Source organism: Condylostylus longicornis, unplaced genomic scaffold, assembly GCF_029603195.1.
Source record: "Condylostylus longicornis isolate FDR11 unplaced genomic scaffold, ASM2960319v2 ptg000010l, whole genome shotgun sequence".
Classification (NCBI taxonomy): Eukaryota; Metazoa; Arthropoda; class Insecta; order Diptera; family Dolichopodidae; genus Condylostylus; species Condylostylus longicornis.
This window is the reverse complement of record NW_026577979.1, coordinates 15074436-15096265: the sequence shown is the minus strand read 5'-3', so window position 1 is coordinate 15096265 and position 21830 is coordinate 15074436. Positions and strand designations below refer to the sequence as shown.

The 21830-nt window shown below is 28.3% G+C and overlaps 4 protein-coding genes across 4 annotated transcripts; 1 reads left to right on the top strand and 3 right to left on the bottom strand.

Annotated features, from left to right (window-relative positions):
- Nucleotides 1-2827: 2827 nt before the first annotated feature.
- Nucleotides 2828-4933, bottom strand: LOC129619128 (uncharacterized). Its single transcript, XM_055534220.1, has 4 exons — nt 4829-4933; nt 4457-4747; nt 3983-4376; nt 2828-3061 (listed from the first exon to the last, which is right to left on the bottom strand). The coding sequence occupies exons 1-4, from the start codon at nt 4900-4902 to the stop codon at nt 2960-2962; spliced, it is 861 nt and encodes a 286-aa protein (XP_055390195.1). The 5' UTR covers nt 4903-4933; the 3' UTR covers nt 2828-2959.
- Nucleotides 4934-10342: 5409 nt separating this feature from the next.
- Nucleotides 10343-13096, top strand: LOC129619064 (uncharacterized). The gene is made up of 4 exons (XM_055534142.1): nt 10343-10464; nt 10537-10827; nt 10892-11426; nt 11482-13096. Exons 1-4 carry the CDS (start codon nt 10349-10351, stop codon nt 13039-13041), a joined length of 2502 nt encoding a protein of 833 aa, XP_055390117.1. The 5' UTR covers nt 10343-10348; the 3' UTR covers nt 13042-13096.
- A 616-nt stretch (nt 13097-13712) lies between these two features.
- LOC129619122 (transferrin-like) lies at nt 13713-14916 on the bottom strand. The gene is made up of 3 exons (XM_055534216.1): nt 14808-14916; nt 14440-14724; nt 13713-14369 (listed from the first exon to the last, which is right to left on the bottom strand). Exons 1-3 carry the CDS (start codon nt 14879-14881, stop codon nt 13838-13840), a joined length of 891 nt encoding a protein of 296 aa, XP_055390191.1. The 5' UTR covers nt 14882-14916; the 3' UTR covers nt 13713-13837.
- Nucleotides 14917-18637: 3721 nt separating this feature from the next.
- On the bottom strand, nt 18638-19806 carry LOC129619125 (transferrin-like). The gene is made up of 3 exons (XM_055534218.1): nt 19681-19806; nt 19339-19617; nt 18638-19276 (listed from the first exon to the last, which is right to left on the bottom strand). The coding sequence occupies exons 1-3, from the start codon at nt 19752-19754 to the stop codon at nt 18739-18741; spliced, it is 891 nt and encodes a 296-aa protein (XP_055390193.1). The 5' UTR covers nt 19755-19806; the 3' UTR covers nt 18638-18738.
- Between the last annotated feature and the right edge of the window lie 2024 nt (nt 19807-21830).

Below are 21830 nucleotides of genomic sequence, written 5' to 3'. Positions count from 1 at the left end.
TTACACAATATAAAATAAAATAAAAAACAGTAATTATTTAATCTTTAAAAAAAAACAAAAATTCCAAATTATTAAAATAAAACAAAAAAAAACAACAAAAGCGAAAAGAAAGATTAATTAAAAATTTTAATTTTAATACTCGCGAGTCGCGGTTGATCTTATATTTGTGCATATACATACCTACATAGATATATACGAGGGTCACTATTTATATTTCGGGTCTAGCAATAAAAAACAAATATTTATCATTGGAAATGGTTTTATTGTTTTTCAAAATATTCCCCATGAAGATCAATACACTTTTGCATGCGCTGAAACCAATTTTCGTAGCACTTTTTCCACTCCGATTGAGACACCTCCAAAACATGGTTTTTGAACGCATCGACTGCTTCTTCAGGTGTTGAAAATCGTTGTCCACGCATTTTTTTTTTGATGTGAGGGAATAAGAAGAAGTCATTGGGTGCTAAATCAGGACTGTACGGCGGATGACCCATCAATTCGACATTTTGAGTGCTCAAATAGTCCATTGTTTCAGCTGATTTGTGAGAGCTTGCATTGTCATGATGAAGAATGATTCGCCGGCGCTTGTTTGTTTTCCTTATTTCTTCGAAAACTTTCGGCAAACAGATGGTGGTGTACCATTCAGAACTGACCGTCCTACGTTCCACTAAAGGTACTGTGGCCACATGACCGGTTATACCAAAAAAAAACGCGATCATTTGCTTCGATGTGCTTCTTCCACGAACAACTTTTGTTGGATTTGGCTCGTCTTGGAACACCCATACGGTCGATTGCTGTTTCGTTTCGGGCTCACATGCATAGATCCATGATTCATCACCTATGACTATCTTATAAACGTCTTTTGACGCACCGCGATTGAATTTTTTCAACATTTCTTTGCTAAAATCGACACGAGCCTTCTTTTGTGCAAGCGTCAAATTTTTTGGGATCCATCGACAACACACCTTTTTCACGGCAAGATGTTCATGCAATATCTTATGTACGCTGGTGGAACTAATGCCCAAGGATGCCTCAATCTCACAGTATGTCACATGCCGGTCCATCATTATCATTTCGCGCACAGCATCGATGGTGTCCGGCAAAACGACCGAAATTGGCCGACCTTCACGAAATTCATCCTGGAGCGAACGGCGTCCGAAACCAAACTCTTGGTACCAGCGATTTACAGTGGTTTTTGATGGTGCTTCATCACCAAAAGTCGAAACAAGTTGATCGAGACACTCTTGTCTCGATAATCCGCGCCGAAAATCGTAAAAAATCATCGCACGAAAATTTTCACGGGACAATTCCATTTTTTGACCGAGATGAATTTTTCAAGTCACTGTAAACAAAACAATTCGCGCTCGAATGACAAAACGTTCTGAGTGAAGTTGTCCTAAAAAATGTCAAACTTTCCAATGGAAGTGTCAGATTGCACCTGGCAGCACTAGTATTGTCAGGACCCGAAATATAAATAGTGACCTACGTATATATATCACAAAATTCAGTTCGATGCTATTGTCTGCCATTAATTATTAAATAAGTTTAAGTATAGTAAAATTCTAAAATTAGTAAAGATGAAATTCAAATATTTTGGAATTTATAAAATTCTAATTTTAATTAGGTTGGTTATAAAAAAATTTCTTAAAGGATTGCATTTCATAGTAAATGGAAGAAATCTTATTCCAATTGAAAATTATTTTAACATAGAAATGTAATGAAGGAAGATTACAACGACAAACTAGCTTGCCTTGCTAAGAAAGTATTCAAAGACTCTTAAATTAAACCCAATTACTTTCGCTGTTAATAAACTAAAAAATTCGTAGTTACACGAAAAACTGTTTTATTAACACTAGATTGCCCAAGGAAGTCATTTTGATTGCTTTTTAATTTCAATTAGAAAAAAAATTACGTATATAATTTCATAAAATTTTATGACTTTTTGTATAACATAAAAATGCGTTCATTGATAATTATAGTTACCTCCCCCATCCTTTATTTCCGGTATATGTATGTGTTATATCTATGTAGCTCAAAAGCAGTCATTTTGACTGTTAGTGAAATTTAAAATAATCAAATAACTTATTATTGAACTGAGTAAATTTCTTATATGACCACTTTGGATTTGAATATTTTGGTATTGAAATAACATTTATTTCGATGATTGTTACATAATGGCATGCAAGTATATGATAAATTGTTGGTTTGGTAACTCATGCAGTGGCTCATAATGGTTTTTCATACCTTTATGCAGTGATACTTGTTCTAACAAGTTCTAATAAGTTATTTTATATCATTTGCGCCCTAAATATTTACTAATAACTCGTTATTTAACTTTAAATAATATAAAAAAATATTAAAAATGAATTTTGAACAAATTTTTTTTGTACATTAGTTATTCTTATACAATGTAGTCATTTTGACTGCTTTTGGGCAACATGGGTATATACAAAATTTCAGTCTTTCTAGTGTTAAATTACTGTCATCATTCATACTAAAACATTAAATATAATTTTTATAACACTATTAAGTTATACAGAATTGAAACATTTCATGCGCATTATTTAATTTTCTAAAACAAAAGCCTTAATAAATTAATTAATTTTATGGGCTATGCGTCGTGGAGCATAAAGTAAAAATGCTATTTAAAGAAAAGCATAAGAAATTTTTCTATTTAATGAATCTTGAATAATTTCAAAAACAATTGCGTTCCAGTCATTTTTCCCTCAATTATTCTAAATAGTAAGTATTAAAAACCGGTATTAAATCAAAATTGGTAAAATCCTCAAACTTAATGAAGAATCAATAAAACTGTCCCAATTTTTTAACAAATATGTATTTGCGTATCTTTTAGAATAATAGAAATCAATAAGTGTGAGTTCTTTTTTATAATTAGAAAAATTGAATCACTAATTGATTCACGTCCACCTTCGGTTCCTCTTCCAGTCATCTTTTCATATTAATTTTCAATAATGTTGCCATCACAAAGCATTGCATTCATATCAGAATCAGTAACACCATTAATTTCAGTTCTTATAGCACTAAAGAGTTGTATGTCTTCCTATAAGTACAAAATACAAAAATGTTCAAAAGTTACAATATTTTAATAAACATAATTTCAATTTTAATATTAATTTCAATTTCAAACATAATTTCAATTAAATTTTATTCAAAAAGATAAGTCATTACGTTGGCCTGATTAGTATAAGACTAGTATGATTGATTAGTATGATTGTCAAAATAATAGCAGGGGCAGTGGTCACTAAATATAAAAAATTTGACATAATATGTAAATTTAATTATTTTGAAAATACTCGTATTTTGCATAATATTGAAATAAGCATTTCAAAAGTAGTTTTAAATTTAAGAATTGCAATTTAAATAAACTCTACCTGCGATATAGGAAATATCTAACCGCGATAGAAATACTTATTTTTTATAAAAAGTGTCCTAATACCAAAATGTTAAGTTTTTTCTTCAAAAATTTTAAACTATTCCCTGGAACATTACCAATTTGCACATTAAAAAATCATTCTTTTTTAAAGCTACAATCAATAAAAATATTTACAACACTCACGATTCGTAAAATAAAAATTGGAAAGCAACACTCGCGTCATAGTGTCTCCAGAATGAAAGTGACAGGATTGTACAGAAACTATAACCAATCTCAGTGTTGTGTTTTCTGAATCCAAAGTTTTTTTGGAAAACTAACTTATTTGTAGGAAATTAGTAATTTATACGAAACATTGAACATTTCTATGAAACGTTCAGGTAGTCGACGAAAATTAAAGCTATAGAACAAGTAAAATTTATTACCATATTTTTACTTGAGTAAAAACTCGTTAACTTCAATGCATTTCGCAAATGTTTTAACACATTTTGTAAAAAGTTTTTGGAATATAATCTTTAAATACTTCAGTATCGTTGAACAAAACTTAAACTAATTATAATTTTAAAATATTTTCAATTTTTAAAAGCTTACATTGAAAATAACATCGTGTTCTCCTTGATACAAACCAGCTAACTGAACATAATTTCTTAAACATCCATTTGGTCCAAAATAACGAAGTAATTCATTAAAAATACTTATTAATTCACCACGTCTTGCAAAATCTCCAACACGACTAAGAATTGCATTAATTGGTCCCGTTTCAAAATTACATACATAATAATCACTAACATCACGCAACGTTAAATCTCTACAAATTAATTTTTTACCAATCACATTACCATATTTTAAATCCTTTTGTCTAATAAAAATTATTGAATTTCTTTGATCAAGACTACGTTGAATTTCACATGTATTTTTTCCAAAACGAATTTTATTAAAGAAAAGTGCTGAATGTGCTAATCGTAAATCACGTTCATCGAAATTTCTACATATACAAATACATGTATAATTATAAAAAATTTTAATTTTAATTAATTTAGAAAAAAAAAAAATTTAAAAACTTACAATGGATATTTTTTAAGATCAGCTAAAGTTAAATTTTCATTTCCTAATGCAACAATAACATCATCATTACTATATAATTCCCAAAGAATTGAACGGAGACCTTTATCAAATGCTAAATGTTGCATTTTTGTATCTAATACCATTACATCAGCTTCATTATAATTAATTTTTCGAATACATTCATCAATGGTGCCTAATGTACATTCTAAACGATTATAGAGGTGGTTATCGATAAGTGCTTGTCGCATATCATTGCACTTACTAAATTCAATAGAACGAAGAACACATAATCTTAAATTATAATAAATTTTATTAATTTACTTGGATTTAACATTAGAATTATTAGTTTATAATTTCAATAATTTTTATTACCTTGCAGCTTGTCTATAACCAATTGCTTGCCCGACCGCAGTCAAACAAAATATTAACAATAATTTGTATAACATCGTAAAATTACACTTTAACTTAATTATGAACAGAAAAATATTAAACTGAAAGGAAATTTTTTGAAAATTTATATTTATATGACTATGAAAACCCCATTTAAGATTTCAAATCAGAAAAGTTTTATGGAACAAAGTCCCTAAAATGGAAAAATCGCTGAATCAATTGAAAAAGAAAAAAATTAAATTAATAATATTTCTGCTACTGTGACTTAAATTTTTTCTTAAACTGATCATGAAGTAAACTAGACAAAACATTTTTGCAACCACCATTTCCCATCAACTTGTAAACAAAATATCTACTACAAAACCAAGTAAATTCCAAGATAAATCAAGTGTTTTGTTAATTCTAATTATTGGCTACTTAAGCTCTAGGCCAGTGATGAGCAACCAGCTGATATTTTTTTTCGGCCCGACAAATTTTTTTTGCCAATTAAAAAAAAAATTAAGTTTGTTTCACTTATTCACTTATTTACTTATTGTTTCAAAAGAAGATTTCTCAAAGACAATATTTTTTTTTGGTTAAATGTTGGCTTTTCGCAGTATGCTCAATGCGTACTATCTTTTGTACACCGTTTTGTTTTAACATAGTCTAAAAAATTTAATTTAATATACATACATATCTATTTCTTATACGAATTTTTAACTTTAGCATGGTTTGAATCGGTTAATTTTCATCAATACAAAAAAATAATAAAATAAGTTTGATAAAAAGAAAGATGGGCGGTATCTTCGGAAATACATATCAATGCGAATAGCTTTTTTCAAAAATGAAAATTATTAAAAACCAGCTCGAAATCGTCTTAATGATGAAAGGTTGGAAAGCTGTTTACGTGTCGCAGTTTCTAATACACCCGCAAATATTTCTATACTTGTCGACAAGAAGCAGTGTCAAATTTCTCATTAAAACTTATTTTTATTTTTTCTTATAATTTTTCAATCACAATTTTTATAATAATATATGTATAAGTTTAATAAAATAATTATAATACTTAAGATACATTCAATAAGCATTTAAAAATAACTACAAAATGCCTTGAAATTACTTATTACTGAAATTAAACTTACTTATTACTGAAACTAGAAAATAAATCTGCTATAACTGCGACTCGGGAAACGATTGCTTTTTCTCATTTAGCCCAATTTAAAAAAAGGTTGCTCATCACGGCTCTAGGAAATGGAGGGTTAGTCAAACGCAGATTAATTTAATTCATTTACTTCCTATGGATCTACGAATTTGAACATGAATATTTTTCCTATGGTAAAATTTCAAACTCACTTTCGTATTTAATTAAAAAAATTAATTGATTTTAAATAAAAAAGCACATATGTAATGAAAATTTCAAAAATATCTCTACAAGTTTATTGATCTTCAATTTTGTTTATGAAATTATTTTGTTTATGAGAATAAAAATATTTTTCTGTTGCTTATCAATTTAATTGCAATGTTCATTTATGCTAAATAATATGTTGTCAAAAGGAAAACATAAATTAAAATAATTATTAAATTAAATTTTAATTTTCTATTTATAAATATTTTTATTAATTAAATTTATGACGTAAAATTGTACAATGAAACAATGGCGGTAGTTGTATTAAAAGTGAAAGCTTAAGCTGTAATAACCAACATAACAATAAATATTAAATTCAATCATAGCGCTGCAACTCATTTGTTACTCTTGAACCGAAGATTTTCAAGATTGATCGTCCATTTGGCAGAAATACACAAGATTTTTGTATGGAAGATTTTATGCGTACAACTTTGAATGATTATTTGATGATCTAGACTAGACCATGTTTTAAAGATGTAACCAATGATGCTTTCCTACCGGTTCGCGCAAACCGTTTGATAAAAATCTTAAGGTTCGCGCGAACCGGCATTTTATAATTAGTAGACATAAAGTAAAAATACTTTTGTAATGTTTTCATATTCAAAAGTTTTCTGGAATGGCAAAACGATTACAAAACAAATATTTCCTAATAGATTTAGCTCTAATGATCGACATCCTTCAGGAGTGCTCTCTATTATCCAACGCACTTCAAGCTAGAAATACAAACATTGCCAGAGGCGATCAACTAATTAGAAGAACAATTAATGCCTTCCAAATCCTCAAAAACAGTCGCGGTTTTTACGAAGAAAAAGTAGATGAAGTTATTAACTCCGAAGCATTAAAAAATATTAATTTTACTGAAAATAAAATTTATGGAAACCTGCCTAGAGATTCTCTTATTGACAGCATCATCAAGAATATGAAATTAAGATTGATAGATTGTTCTCAAATAAGATCAAGTAGTGATAAAAAAAATATTGAAAACACCAAAATTTATGAACTAGCAAATTTGCTAGAGCCGAGTACATGGAAAATTGAACATATTATGGTTCCGTGGTTAGAGGCCGAAGAGAAATTTGAAGAATTTGGAAATGTTTTCAAATTTGATATCCATAAGAATGATTTCCGTAATTATTTAGAAGATATAATAAGCAATGGCAATCAGGAAATTCCTAAAATTCAAGAAAACATTCAAAAAGCGAAAAATATTATAAATACCATTGCTGTTAGCAGTGCTGAAGCAGAGCGGGGGTTTTCTCTGATGAACCTTATAATTACCGACATAAGATCTTGATTATCGGTGAAGGATTTATCAAATCTTATGACTTTAAACTTACTTGGTGAACCACTGCAAAGTTGGAGTGCAGTTCCCTATGTAACAAGTTGGTTAAGGAACCATAACTCAGGGTTAAAAAATCCAAAGCCAAGGAATATACAGAAAATCAATTAGCTATTTGGAAATATCTAAAATGAATTAATATTTATAGTATCATATATACATGGTAATAAATTTGAATTTTTCGTTATGTTTTTGTTATATTTAAACAATTTTTTATTTTTTGAAATGAATAGAGCAATAAAAGTGGTATATTTTTTTCATTCTACTTTGTATTTTATTAGCAAAGAATATGAACCAAAATTATTTTTCACTGCGAACCGGTTGATAAAATTTTGGGAAAGCATCACTGGATGTAACGATAATATTACCTACAAATAATGTATGTAGAGAACGTTGTTAAAAATCATAATTTTTTGTTCAAACATATGAAATATATAAATATATTTTCAATACGATGAAGAAAGACCCTATAACGGAAAATATCTGCCCTTCATTTCAGGGAATATCTTTCCGTACAGCACAAATTTTTGTATAAACAAAATACATTAATAAAATATGCACATACAAATTAAGATGATTTTTTAACAGGTACCGCTTTCAATATATATCTCGTAATTTCACTTAACGTTGAACTATTCGGATCACAAAAATTATGTTAACCGACCTCCGTGGGATACCTGTATCTTTTTTTTTTCTTTAAAATCTGATCTTGTCACCATTATTTTAAAAAATTTCCTATAACCTTCAATAATGGAAAATTTTCTGTTTTACTTTCCTCTGTATCGTAATGCTTCCCTTATAGTGTTGGAATTTTAAATAAATATAAAAAATAATTATGATGAGTCTAATTCACAATGAAAATTTAGATTACGATTATAATAATAAAATTAATTTTATTTGTTTTTATTTACTTTCAAAAAATTAAAACCATAGTTAAGTATTGAAGTTTCACTTCAATAAAATTCAGAATAAGGAACAAATAAGGCATAATACGTGATTGTTTGAAAACCTACTTTTTGAGTTCTAAGCTTTAATATGTTTACACAATACAAGTTACCAAATATTTCAAAACGATATGGGTTAGCTATTAAAATGTATAATTTGGCACTAAGCAAATTGTTTGGCCTGGTCAAAATTTTTAATTGAATAATCTTTGTAACACTGTTTTTATATAGCTAGTAAAAAGGTAGTCTCGATTTTTTCACTATGAATTAACTTCAATTGCATTGAATAATTTTTTTTATTCTACATAATGGACCACAGGCAAAATGTATAACATTACATTAACACTGCATTTTGGATGTCAGCGATTGATTTAAGGATCACTTCGAAATCTATTTCTTTTCAAAACATTCAACGTTCTCTTTTTGTTAACAAAATGTTCCTTCATCCACTCACTACTGTTACTTTAACTTGATGCTTTAGTACCTAGAATGTATACTTGCTATAAGAGATCAGAGTAATTCGTTTGCTGCTACTATTTCTAAGTAAATTTAAGCAATTGTTTTTTTAAGTTTGATTTTGGATTAAGTAGGGAATTAAGCAAAAAATCATGTTTGAATCAGTTTTTATTACAAATTCATTTATTACTTTAGCAGTTAGTTAGATTTTTTGCCATATCACTACTTTTCTGGATTTACGACACTATATTTATTTATTTTAAAGAAAAATTGTTTGTTATTTTGTAAAACTAACAACGAATTATTCACGGTTGCGATTCAATTTCTTGGACTTCTTTGTTATTTTAGTCAAACCTATACTAGCGAATCCTAAAATAACTAAATTATTTCAAAATTTTCCAATCTCAACAAACAAGCATCAAAAGTAAGAAAAATTTTTGTTATACACTTACAATTTATGTTTTGTCACGGATTTATGTACAATCACTTGTTAAGTGTTTAATTATTCTTAAATTTTTATAAGTAGTTGCACTCGTTCATCAGATTAAACCTTGTACAGAGAATAAACCGGCTCCGCTTAATTACCTCATTAATTTATGTGAAAAATTCGTGTGAAATAGACCAGGGTACGAAAACTAATAAGAGGGAATAATATTTTATGCTTGTCATCCTTAAGTAATACGAACTTCTAATCTTTTTATTTTAATTATTTTCTTTCTATTATTTTGTTAAGGTTTCGTCACTTTCATTATTAATCTTTTAGAATTCATTGACATAGAAACAAATTTCTTTAAGTATAACAAAAATTTTACTTTTACTTGCATTATTTAATTTGAATTGATTTTAAGTTCAACATCCATTTAATATTCAATTTAATCAGCTGGTTTACTTGGCCATTATCAAAAATTTATGAAAAGAAATTTCTTATTCTCTCATAATATGAAAAAAGAAACAATTATCTCCTGCGGTTGACATCAGGTGATCTTACATCACGTAATTTTTCAAAAATTTTTATAATAAAAGAAAAAATTTCTACAAAATGGTGCAATGCCATTTTTATCAAATTTTCATTATTTTTAGTATACTATTTTGTTTTAATTTAGTCCCGTTCTTTGCCATTACAAAGTGATCGTAAATGAGTTAAAAAAATATGGTGATAAAGGTAATCATTAAAATTACAAAAGAAAAACAAAATTTAAAAATATTAATGTAATTTTGACCACGATTAAAATGTCTGGTTATATTTGGACAAAAAAAAAGAGATTAAAAAAACAATTCAAGAATAAAGGGCATATCACCAGGGTATATAAGCAATGAAAAGAACTGAGTGTTATGTCAAATTCAATTTTGTATTCAATCGAATATTATATTGATTAAGAATGGCACAGCTTCTGAAACTTTTAACAATCCTTTGCTTATTTATAGTAGCAATACATGGCTACCCTGGAAAACTGTTTCAGGATAGAAAACTGTTTGATGAAACTCGAGATTTAAGGTATGTATTAAACTTTTATAACCACTTTCAAATTTTCAAATGAATATACTCTAATTTTGTTTTGATTTCTAGACTCTGTGTTACAAGACAAGTAGAACTTGACAAATGTAATGATCTAAAACAGTTATTATTGAATAATAAGTATGAATATAAATTAGAATGCTGCATGAATACAGTTGATGTTTGTGTCGAGAAAGTCAAAGAAGGAAAATGTGATTTTGTTATACTTGAATATCAATATGAAATGTTGGCAAGAAATTTTGGACTTCGTCCATATTTATATGAAGAATATTCGAAAAAAAGTTATATTGTTGCAGTAGCTGATCAAGATATTACCGTGGATAGTATTAGAACTAGGCCAATGTAAGTGCAAAATTTAAATTATTTTAATTTTTAATTTAATTATTAATTTCCAATATATTTGTAGAGATTTCGATATGGATGATATTCGATCAATTAGAGCTGCGCTTTACTTTGATATGATTAGACAAGATAGAAATATTTGCGATCGGTTAATACCATTCCAGTATGACGTATTAAATTCTGTTAATGAAATCCCTTCACAAAATCGTAGAATGATGTTTAGTCCAATGGATAAAATTCGTGATCAAACTGAATTCGTTTATAGAAATCAAGAAGAAATGAAAAATATTCAAAATAATCGAAATTTTGAACCGATTAGATTTTTACGTTTCAATCAATTAAATGAATATGATTTAAGTGGTAAGGTTTTGATTTGTCCAACCTTAGAACTATCCGATTTAAATTCATATGAAAAATGCAATTTTGACACTGGATCTGTTCGTACAATTTATGGGCGCGATTTAGATGATGATAGACTTTATTTTATAAATTATTTCAAGCAAATTGTTAAAGTTTTAAATGAGAAGCGTCGTTCTCAAACAACAAGTCAATTAAAATTATTTGGAGAATATCGTGGATTAAAGAATGTCCTTTTTGATGTAAGTTATTGAAATTTTTTAAGTAATAATTAATTAAAAAAAATTCTTATGATAGGATGATGCTGTTGAATTTTCTTTAACGCGTAAAATGGGAAATGGATTGGATGAAACTCAATTAGATAAATTATTTTGCATATCTGACAAAAATTTCCAACGTCAAATGTTGGAGATGAAATATTCTAATCGCGATATGAACATGATGGACTCAGATCGTTATCGTCAATATATGGAAGAAATGCGCAATCAACCACGTTTCGATATGTATCGTTATTTCTTTATGATGAACCCTTCGTTAACTCGTCAAACATTTTTACTTAACGATCGTTTTCCTCAAGAAATGAGATTTAATGATGATTTGTTAAATAATCAAATGCGTGAACTTGTAATGCAACAAGTCCCTGTTTTAGATATGATTCGCCAAAGAATATTATACAATGTATATGATCCATACAGACAGTATTCAGGTTTAGATAGATCACAACGTCTATCTGATGCAGTTCGTTTCCGTCAAATGTTAAATTTAAATCCATATAAACAGTATGTATTAGACGTTACATCCACCTTCCCAACTTCAAACCTTGATTTAGAGCAAGAGCTTAATCGTTATACCGATTTCGATCGCAATCGCATGTTGTATGACATTATTCGTAATCGTCAATTAGTAGAGGATGTTCAAAATAGAGAAATGTTTAAGGATACTTATCCTAGAGTCATGGATTTGAAACGTCAGCAACAAACCCTTGATCGTGATGATCGATTTTTAAACGAGTATGAAATGCGTCAATATAACAATCGTCAACTTTTAGATGAAAATCAATATGACACGGATCGTTATAGGAAATTCCTTGAACGAGACGAAAATGGTAACCGTATTCCAGACGTATATCGCCAAATGTATGATGTTAAAAATGATTATGAAACTTTATATGACAATGCTCGCTATCGCCAACCTTTAAGAGATGATGATATTGTTCAAATGCAAAATATGAATAGATTTCAAAACAACAATCGCCAAATTTATGGTCGTCAATTTTTAGATGATGATAAATTTTTAAACACTCAAGACGTTGACAGACTTAACAGAATCGGAGACTTTAGACGATTAGGTGAGCTTAATTCTTATGATCAAATGTACGACGTCGATCGCAATCGAGAAGTTTTAAATAATGACCAAATGCGTGAGCTTCCGTATGTTAAATATATGATGCAACGTCTACGTGATGCCACTCGTTATCGCCAAATGTACAACACCGACCAAAATCGTCAAATGTTAAACGATCAAATGCGTGAAATGAGTGATGTTGAACGCAAACCTGATATTGATCTTTATAGGCAAATGTATGATGTTAGAAAAAGTTATCAAATTCCAAATATTGATCGTTTTCGCGATATTTTGGAAGAAAATGGTTACCGTCAAACTTCTGATATTATGAATGACGACACCTATGAAAATTATCTTAGAGGTTACAAGTATTTAGACAACGATCGTTATAAAATTTTCCGCACTGATATTAATGAGGACCGATACAGAAAAAATGAAGATTTGAATACAGATATGTTTAACAGAAAATTTGAACGCAGCGGTAAAGGACGTGATGAGAAACGCTCAAAATAAAAACAATTTAAATATTACCTTATAAGCAAATGTAACTGTAATAAAATTTAAATAAAGACGGTGGAAAAGTGCAACAAATATATTTTGTTTTCTTAAAAGTCGAATTCAAATCTACTTTCAAAAGAAAAGTTTTCAGTCCAAATATTTTAATTATTTAAAAATATTTCATATAACAAAAAGTGCCCTAGAAATTTGTAGCTACCTTAAAAAAGTTGTAAGAGATTTTAATTTTTATACTGATGAAGCTCTAGAAAAATACAAAAAAGAAGGCAAACTTTACTTTGGCTAAATCGGTAAAACTTGTCTCTTTCAAATGTCTCTTTTACAAAATGTAAAAAACGAGATGCTTGAAGATTAAGTTTAATTCTTTACACACATGAAAATTTTTTCTGACCGTAAAATTAACTTACGTTTATTGTGAATTATAATTACACAATCAGAGTCATAGATCAGTAAACATCAGTTAATACCACCAAAACCAGCATTTTCTCTTTTGCTCTCCATTTTTCCGGAATTCACAAAGTTTACCTTATCTATTAGTATAGTCGTTCCATCGTAGTGGAGTAATTTTCGAAAACTTGAATTAAACCGAAAGAAATTAATTAAGACCGAAAACTTAAGTTCAACCGCAATCCAAAAAAAATGGGCAATTAATTAACAAAGTAACCACAATTGTATTAAATGTATACTAAAAATATTTTATTTTCGTCAAACGTCTCTCTTTAAATCTTAAAAAATATAGTATATTACAATAGTAAAAAAGTCTAACACAATTTTCATGCAAATCAGTTCATCCTTAATGATGATGATGATGATCGCCGTCATGATCATGTTCATGATCGTGAGCGTGACCATGATTTTCAGTACTTCCACAATGTAAATCTAAGAATTTGTCAACAGATATTCCATTTGGTTTAGAATGAACTCGTTCCAAAGTTTTAGTTTCATCTCTGAAGATCAAATTGCTTGTTCCTTTAAATGGGCCAAATAATTGGAATTGACGTCCAAGTCCAACTTTATTAGCAGCTGTTAAAAATGCTTCAATAACATCATTTTTGTTTGATGCACCTTTCTTTATCATAACAGCATTAGGAATATTTGCTTCTACATGGCAATTTTTGAATTCACTTATTGATTTGATAACTAATTTTTCATTTTCAATGCAAACAAGTTTCTTTTTCTTAGAATCCTTGATTTCATGGTATCTTTCCAAAATAATTTGTGATCCTTTATTTGGACGTACAACTCTTTCACATTTACGACCATTTCTATAATAGTTAATGTAAAGAGCAGAATGGAACAAACGAATATCTTTTTTGTCATAAGATCTGCCAAATAGAAAATAATAAAAATTAATTCTTCCATTCATTTTCAAAAATAATGTAAAGTTTTACTTACAATGGCAAATCATTTAATTGATTAACTTTGTCGGCATCAATTAAGGCCACAATTAAATTGCTATCATCATATGATTCAAATAAAACAGCTTCAAGTTTTTTCAAAACATTTGGATGTTCATCAGCATCAACAATTGTTGCATCGGCTGACTCATCGGTAACAGCATCAATGCATTTATCATTTGAAATACATTCAAAATCAGGATTCTTATCAGCTTTTTGAACTCTTAATGCATCACCCATAGCTTGACATTTTTCCAAAGATTTAGCATTATCAACGCAAAGTCTTTATAATTTCGTTAAAATTAATATTTAGTTAAAATTTTTCGTTAAAATTAATTCCAATATTTATTTTTAGTGTAAACTTACTTGACTTTAGCTGCTTCAGTGCAAGAGTAGACAATAGCCAAAACTATTAGAGTAATTTTTAATATAGAAAACATTTTTAAGTCTTTTTATTCCTTGATCTTTATTGGATTACAGTAAAGTTAAAACTATGCCTAATTTAGAAAATTAACTTGCATTTTATACTATTTTAGGTCAAAGAAAATGATAACATGCTATTGAATAGGTATTAAGAAAAACAAATTGTCTACTGATCGGAAAATTAGAATTTTCATCAGAAAAATTCTAACGATTAAAATGAGTCATTAATCTTAATACGATTGCATAAATTTCATGACAGAGGAAAAAATTTCCAATTTTAATAGTAAACAAACTAACAAAGTAAATAGCGATAGAGGAGAACGACAATATTTCAAATGTGTATTCAATGTTCGCACTAATAGCCTTTCATACATGCATTATGATGTGTTTGATAGTAAGTATCTACTTGTTTGAAAAAACTACTCAATGTTTTGGAAAATTAAAAAAATTATTCTGCCCGAATTGCCAAAAATTAATTTTAAAAGGAATATAAATACATATGAAGGGCGGACTTTTATATTTCACTTTTTGAAGTTAGACCTACATAGCTTTAAAAGTTTAATGCGAAATTTGATGTCATCACATAGTGTTCCTTTTTATACGCAATTGGGTCAGTAAAAATATAACCATAATTTTTACTTTACTAGGTTATTTACCAATATTTATGAGCTTGTTCCAGCCGACTTCTAATGCTCTTAATCAATTGGTTTTTGATGATTTTGATGTCAAAACTAATATGACGTCTTAAAATAGAAATAATGAATTGTTGTCTATATAACATCGATATCATCTACTACAACGAGAACCTTAAAACAATTTCAATATAAATTTACAACCAAACCTGACGGACGATATTTAAAACAAAAATATTTATTATTTTTTTAAAAATCGAACTAATGAAATATACTCAAATTCAAAGTAAGAACAAGGAACATTTAAAATTTCAAATGTAATTGGAAAAACCATTGGAGTTAAATTAGAAAACAACAAAATAACATCAACATTAGAACTAATACTCAACTACAGCTTTTTGTTTCTAAATTCGTTAAGCAAAAGCTTGGAAAATTCAATGGTGTAAGTTTTACGCTTGATCTGCTTTTTGATCTCAAAACAAAATTAGTTAAGAATGTTAATCTATATATTCGGTATTTATTAACATAATTGCTATTTGATAACGGCTTTCACCTTAACTGACATAATTATTTTAAACGGAATTTAAATTAATTGCAATTTCAACTAGTTCACTAACGCGTAAGAATATTTTATTATGACAATTAAATTGTTTACATGAAACAAACTTAATATTAAACGTAGTTGTTTGCAAACAAATACACAATCATGCAAACATATGTCAAATGAGGTATGTTGGTTGGCGGTTTTTGTTAATTATTATGTTTTGATGCAACGTGGAGAATTTCCTATAATATCTTCATTCTACTGAGCGTCCGTTAAAAAAGTTCTTAGTCTCCGGTATGAGTCCAGTTCAAGGGAAAAAACCAAAACTATTTTACTCTATTGTCTTCTATTCCTCTTGTGTTCTAAGGTCTTTATGATGGGCCTAGCTTTTTATGGACGGACGGTTATTACATTCTGTAAATGTAAACATATCGTATATGTATTGTATATGTGTTGGTATTATTACGTATCGTGTAAATATGAATTTCTCGTTTTAGAAGTGCCAAAAAATTTTAAGATGGTGATTGATATTAATAATTGATAACCAAACCATTTCTGATATTACGTATAATGTATAAAAAATGTATTCTTCTTTTTCCTAACTTCACAATCAATTAAATTATAGGATTAACGTTTATAAAAATATGACAACTGCGTAAATTTAAGTAGAAGATTTTCTCTCCAATCAACTCTACAAAAGTATGCTAACTCTCATACATAATGATCATAACACATTGACTCATAGAAAATATGCATAGTTTTATGTTGTTCGCTCATTGTGCAATAAGTAAACAATAAAATATAGAGAGCATTTAAGCAAAATTTTTATTCTAAGTTTAAGAAATTATGAAAAAAAGGAAATGAGAAAGTCAATATAATTTTCTCTGCCTCCTGTTTGTAAGCCTACTGTTTAAATTATTGTAAATTTTTTATTCCTTTCTCTAAAAGAAATAAGCTGCCATAATATTTTCATTAAACCCAGTCTTTGATAATATCTCACAAACCTGCTTTTCTATTCTGGTAATGGTAAATTTTATTCTGACATGGCAAAATGTGAAAATCATTACATGCAACTTTTCAAGTAACGTGATTTTATATTTTATCATTTAAAAATTTGCAAGCCATGGACGAAGATGCTAACAGACGAAGTGGTCTATCTTGAAAATAATTGAAAAATGCAATAAAATATTATTGAACTTATTATTATACCCGTACGAACGTATGTTCGAAGGGTATACTAAATTTGCCTTACCGTTTGTAACGCTAAGAAATAACGGTCTTAGATATAGACTCAAGTGTATGTTTTTGATCAGAGTCGAATTCTGAGTTGATTTAGCTTTGTCTGTCCTTTTGTCCGTCCGTCCCAGCGATAACTCAAAAACTAATTGAGCTAAGTTCACCAAATTTTCACAAATGATTTATTGTAGCTAGTGCCAGAACCCTATTTAATTTATATGGCTATATCGCAGAAACTATAAAAGCTATGGTATTGAAATTTCACACAAGCGAATATAATAGTAGGACCAATGTGTTTGATAAAATTCGTTAAAATTGCTTGGCTCTTTCTGGTAGCTGCCATACAACTTCAGTAGTAGTTTGGCACATACAGTATTTTGAAAAACACTGTACTGAAATTAATATGGTAATACGGCAACTTAAAGTCATAGTCTGTCACATAGTCAGTTACAGCATATTTATTCGCACATATAGGATAACAAATTCGTACGTGTATCACAGAGTTGACAAAGTCAACTCTATTTTTTCTCGTTTTTAAATAAAATAATTTTCTAGTTATTTTCTTAGCATACTTAGTCGAAACTTATCAAAATTTTTTCTACTTTTCTACAATTTTATCACTTGTACTTTTTAACTTTTTAAGACTTAAGAAATTTTTGAATTCGAATGTAACTTTACTATTAAAGAAAAAAATTTTTACTCTTGGACTCGTTGGCATCAATGAAAAAGGAACACAATCTAGTCAAATGGCAAAAGACACAATCACGTCTTTACTGTACTACTTTTCAATATTTTATTGAAAAAGCTGTTGACATAAGACCTCTGCAATTGTTAATCTTTTTTTTGTTGATGACTAATTTTATAATTTTTATAAGTAATTTACTTTAAGCAACATTTCCAATTCCAAAAATTATTTTTTAACTTTAAAAGTTTACGGAACCCCATGCCAAAAAATTCCAATAAACGTATTTAATGTTTAAAATACACCTGAGTCACCTGAATCGAAAACCAGCTTCGTATTAGAGAATACAGAACTTGTTCTACTAATAGTTATTATCAAAGTACTTTTAAACGTTGCAGTAAATCTCTGAAAAGTAAAGGTTAACAAAAACTTTCTATATTTGGGCTCTTTTGTGAAATATTAATATATGTGATAATTGAAACTTGGCCTAAGTATATCCACTGATATAAAAAATTAGCCCTAAAGATAAAAATATTGATTTTGATATTCGCCTCGACGAACTTCTATAATAATCTTTTATTTTAAAAACCCTTTTACTCCACGATGATTAATCTTTATTTTTTGTATAGGCATAATTAATTTTAACATTTCAAAAACTTAAAATAAGGTACGAAAAAAAAAACCTGCAAAATTGTGATGTAAGAAAAAGTGACGCTAAAAATTAACTTGCATTTCACCCCAATAATAAAATAAACAGCTATTTAATTTTGATCTGGTGTTTTAATGATGATGGTGATGACCATGGTCATGATCATGATCGTGTTCATGATCGTGAGCATGATCGTGATTTTCAGTACTTCCACAATGTAAATCTAAGAATTTATCAACAGATATTCCATTTGGTTCAGAATGAACTCGTTCTAAAGCTTTAGTTTCATCTCTGAAGATCAAATTGCTTGTTCCTTTGAATGGGCCAAATAATTGGAATTGACGTCCACGTCCAACTTTATTAGCAGCTGTTAAAAATGCTTCAGTAATATCCTTTTTGTTTGATGCACCTTTCTTTATCATAACAGCATTAGGAATATTTGCTTCTACATGGCAATTTTTGAATTCACTTATTGGTTTAATAACTAATTTTTCATTTTCAATACAAACAAGTTTCTTGTTCTTAGAATTCTTGATTTCATGGTATCTTTCCAAAATAATTTGTGATCCTTTATTTGGACGTACAACTCTTTCACATTTACGGCCATTTCTATAATAGTTAATGTAAAGAGCAGAATGGAACAAACGAATATCTTTTTTGTCATAAGATCTGTCAAATAGAAAATAATAAACCTTAACTCCATTCATTCCTAAAAATAAAGTTTTACTTACAATGGCAAATCATTTAATTGATTAACTTTGTCGGCATCAATTAAGGCAACAATTAAATTGCTATCATCGTACGATTCAAATAAAACAGCTTCAAGTTTTTTCAAAACATTTGGATGTTCATCAGCATCAACAATTGTAGCATCAGCTGATCCACCAGCAACCGTATCAATACAATTTCTATTTGAAACACATTCAAAATCGGCGTTAGCTTTTTGAACTCTCAATGCATCACCCATTGCTTGACATTTTTCCAAAGATTTAGCATTATCAACGCAAAGTCTTGTTTAATTTCGTTAAAATTAATATTTAAAATTCCAATATTTATTTTTAGTATAAACTTACTTGACTTTAGCTGCTTCAGTGCAAGAGTAGACAGTAGCCAAAACTACTAGGGTAATTTTTAATGTTGAAAACATTTTTAAATTTTAATATTTTTGCCTTCTTGACCTTTATCGAATTACAATTAAGTTAAGACTATGTTCGAGTTGAAAAGTGCATTCCCATTTTATACCATTTTCAAAATTGATTAATGATAAATAAAAAATTGTTGAAAAAATCTTTTTCTTAAGAAATGCAATAACAAATTACACGCACTGTAGAACATTGTCATATTTTAAATGTAAAAACATCTTCCATTTAAATTCAGTTATTAAAATACCAAGGAATGATTGTAATGAATTTCTGACAACTTAGTTTTATATATGGCACGTATTACATTACAAAATATGAGAGACAATAAGCGTCTTGTGGAATTGCCAATAATGAGTAAAATTTCATGTTTTTTTTTTTATACCTACTCCTATTTCTAACAATTAAAGTTTATTAAACAAATTATTTAATATAACACAGACAATTTTGTGAAACCATTTCTTAAAACAGCAGTTGTAGAGCTTCAAAAACTTCGTTTGGAATTTTAACATGGAGTCATAGTACTTCATAGTTCGACCATTGAAATGACATTTAAATGAATTGCTAATCTTTGAAATTTAGTATCTTAGCGTGGTTTATGAAAAATTGAAGAAAAAACAAAAATAATCTCGTGAATGGCATGCTCTGTGGGTCTCAGTGCATCTCAATTTTCCAAAAAAACATGTTTTGAAGTGCGCTCCATTTAACGAAACTTCATTTAAATAATTGTTTTTTTTTAGCTTAATTTTTTGCTCCAAAGATGTAAAAACTAACTATTGCTTTTTGAAAATCTACAATTGATTGGTGATACAGTAGGTATTTAGCGGGGCATTTTTCAAATATCAAAAAGTACTTGAGCAAAACGACAGAAACATTTCTACAAACAGAGAAAGTTGGGTTTGGTCTGGGGCTTCTTTTAGATATTCTTCTAGAATCTTCGATTGTGTATTTATATGACTATTAAATCTTAAGTTTTCAAATTTTCTTATTTAGAGAATATTGCAACTGATAACTATAAAAATTAATTTTGAGCATTGAGAGCGCAATGCAAGGACAACTTTGCATAAAGAACAAAATAATTAATCAGACGGACAACCAACTTGAAATTTATGAAAATTTTTCATTCTAATAATCTAGAGGGCGTTTTTTTCTTTTCATTCAATATTTTGGAATTGTGAAAACCCCTTACCTTTATTATATTTAAAAAGAAAAAAATATTAAACTGTTTCAAAAATAAATATTAAACTATTTTTCGATATTTTTAGGAAAAAGCTTGGAAAATTGAATTGTGCGAATCAGACACTTATTGATTTACTTTTTTATTCCGAAAATATAATTTACATTAAAATTTCATTGTTGCATTAATTAAAACAATAACAGTTATAAAATTATTAGGAAAAAGTAATTCTAGCTAAAGAATAAACGTAATTGGTATTCGATAATCGTCTAGCTAGAAAATAAAGTTTTGTTTAAAGTTTAAATAAATTAAATTTTAATTTGCATTTTTGTACACTACAAACAAATCGTTAGCTAGGCGCTCACACATTGTTCAAATTCTTTTGAATTTTATCGTTTGGTAGAGCTTTATGCAAAAGAACCAGCCTACATTTGATAAGCGTCTTTTCAGTTAGTTACATATACATAAATGAATTTCGAAATATGAGAAATGTTAGAGATTACATAGCTTCTAGTTTCATATTTATAAATTATAAGGGTACTCATAAAATTCAAGAAATCTGCAAATAAATGTAATTATTTAATAAATTTGAGTCAAACCAATGGTTTGTATTGTAGCACTTTTCCCTTCAACTGAAGTGAAAATACTTCTTTTAAATACAGTCTATGTATATCTACCACAATATTAAAATTATTTTCATTCATATGTATACGAAACTATTTCTAGGATTGCATATATTTAGGATGAACGATTTCTGCAGTCTTTGAAATAGAGTAAAAATTAATATAAAGAGGGGTTAACATAATGCTCATACGCAAATATAAGGCGTCAAAAATTCAAATTTTACAAATTTCAAGTGACGATAACTCGAGAGGGGGTGGATGTGGAAAAAAATTTTCTTCCAAAG

Excerpts from the sequence above, each read along its gene's own strand:
- LOC129619125 (XM_055534218.1), bottom strand. The coding sequence starts at position 19,754 with ATGTTTTCAACATTAAAAATTACCCTAGTAGTTTTGGCTACTGTCTAC. Across the intron at positions 19,618-19,680 it reads ACTGAAGCAGCTAAAGTCAA|ACTTTGCGTTGATAATGCTA; the intron begins GTAAGTTTATAC and ends AAATTAAACAAG. Across the intron at positions 19,277-19,338 it reads CAATTAAATGATTTGCCATT|ATCTTATGACAAAAAAGATA; the intron begins GTAAGTAAAACT and ends TCTATTTGACAG.
- LOC129619122 (XM_055534216.1), bottom strand. The coding sequence starts at position 14,881 with ATGTTTTCTATATTAAAAATTACTCTAATAGTTTTGGCTATTGTCTAC. Across the intron at positions 14,725-14,807 it reads ACTGAAGCAGCTAAAGTCAA|ACTTTGCGTTGATAATGCTA; the intron begins GTAAGTTTACAC and ends GAAATTATAAAG. Across the intron at positions 14,370-14,439 it reads CAATTAAATGATTTGCCATT|ATCTTATGACAAAAAAGATA; the intron begins GTAAGTAAAACT and ends TCTATTTGGCAG.
- LOC129619128 (XM_055534220.1), bottom strand. The coding sequence starts at position 4,902 with ATGTTATACAAATTATTGTTAATATTTTGTTTGACTGCGGTCGGGCAA. Across the intron at positions 4,748-4,828 it reads GGTTATAGACAAGCTGCAAG|ATTATGTGTTCTTCGTTCTA; the intron begins GTAATAAAAATT and ends TTATAATTTAAG. Across the intron at positions 4,377-4,456 it reads GATCTTAAAAAATATCCATT|AAATTTCGATGAACGTGATT; the intron begins GTAAGTTTTTAA and ends TTGTATATGTAG.
- LOC129619064 (XM_055534142.1), top strand. The coding sequence starts at position 10,349 with ATGGCACAGCTTCTGAAACTTTTAACAATCCTTTGCTTATTTATAGTA. Across the intron at positions 10,465-10,536 it reads GATGAAACTCGAGATTTAAG|ACTCTGTGTTACAAGACAAG; the intron begins GTATGTATTAAA and ends TTTGATTTCTAG. Across the intron at positions 10,828-10,891 it reads AGTATTAGAACTAGGCCAAT|AGATTTCGATATGGATGATA; the intron begins GTAAGTGCAAAA and ends ATATATTTGTAG.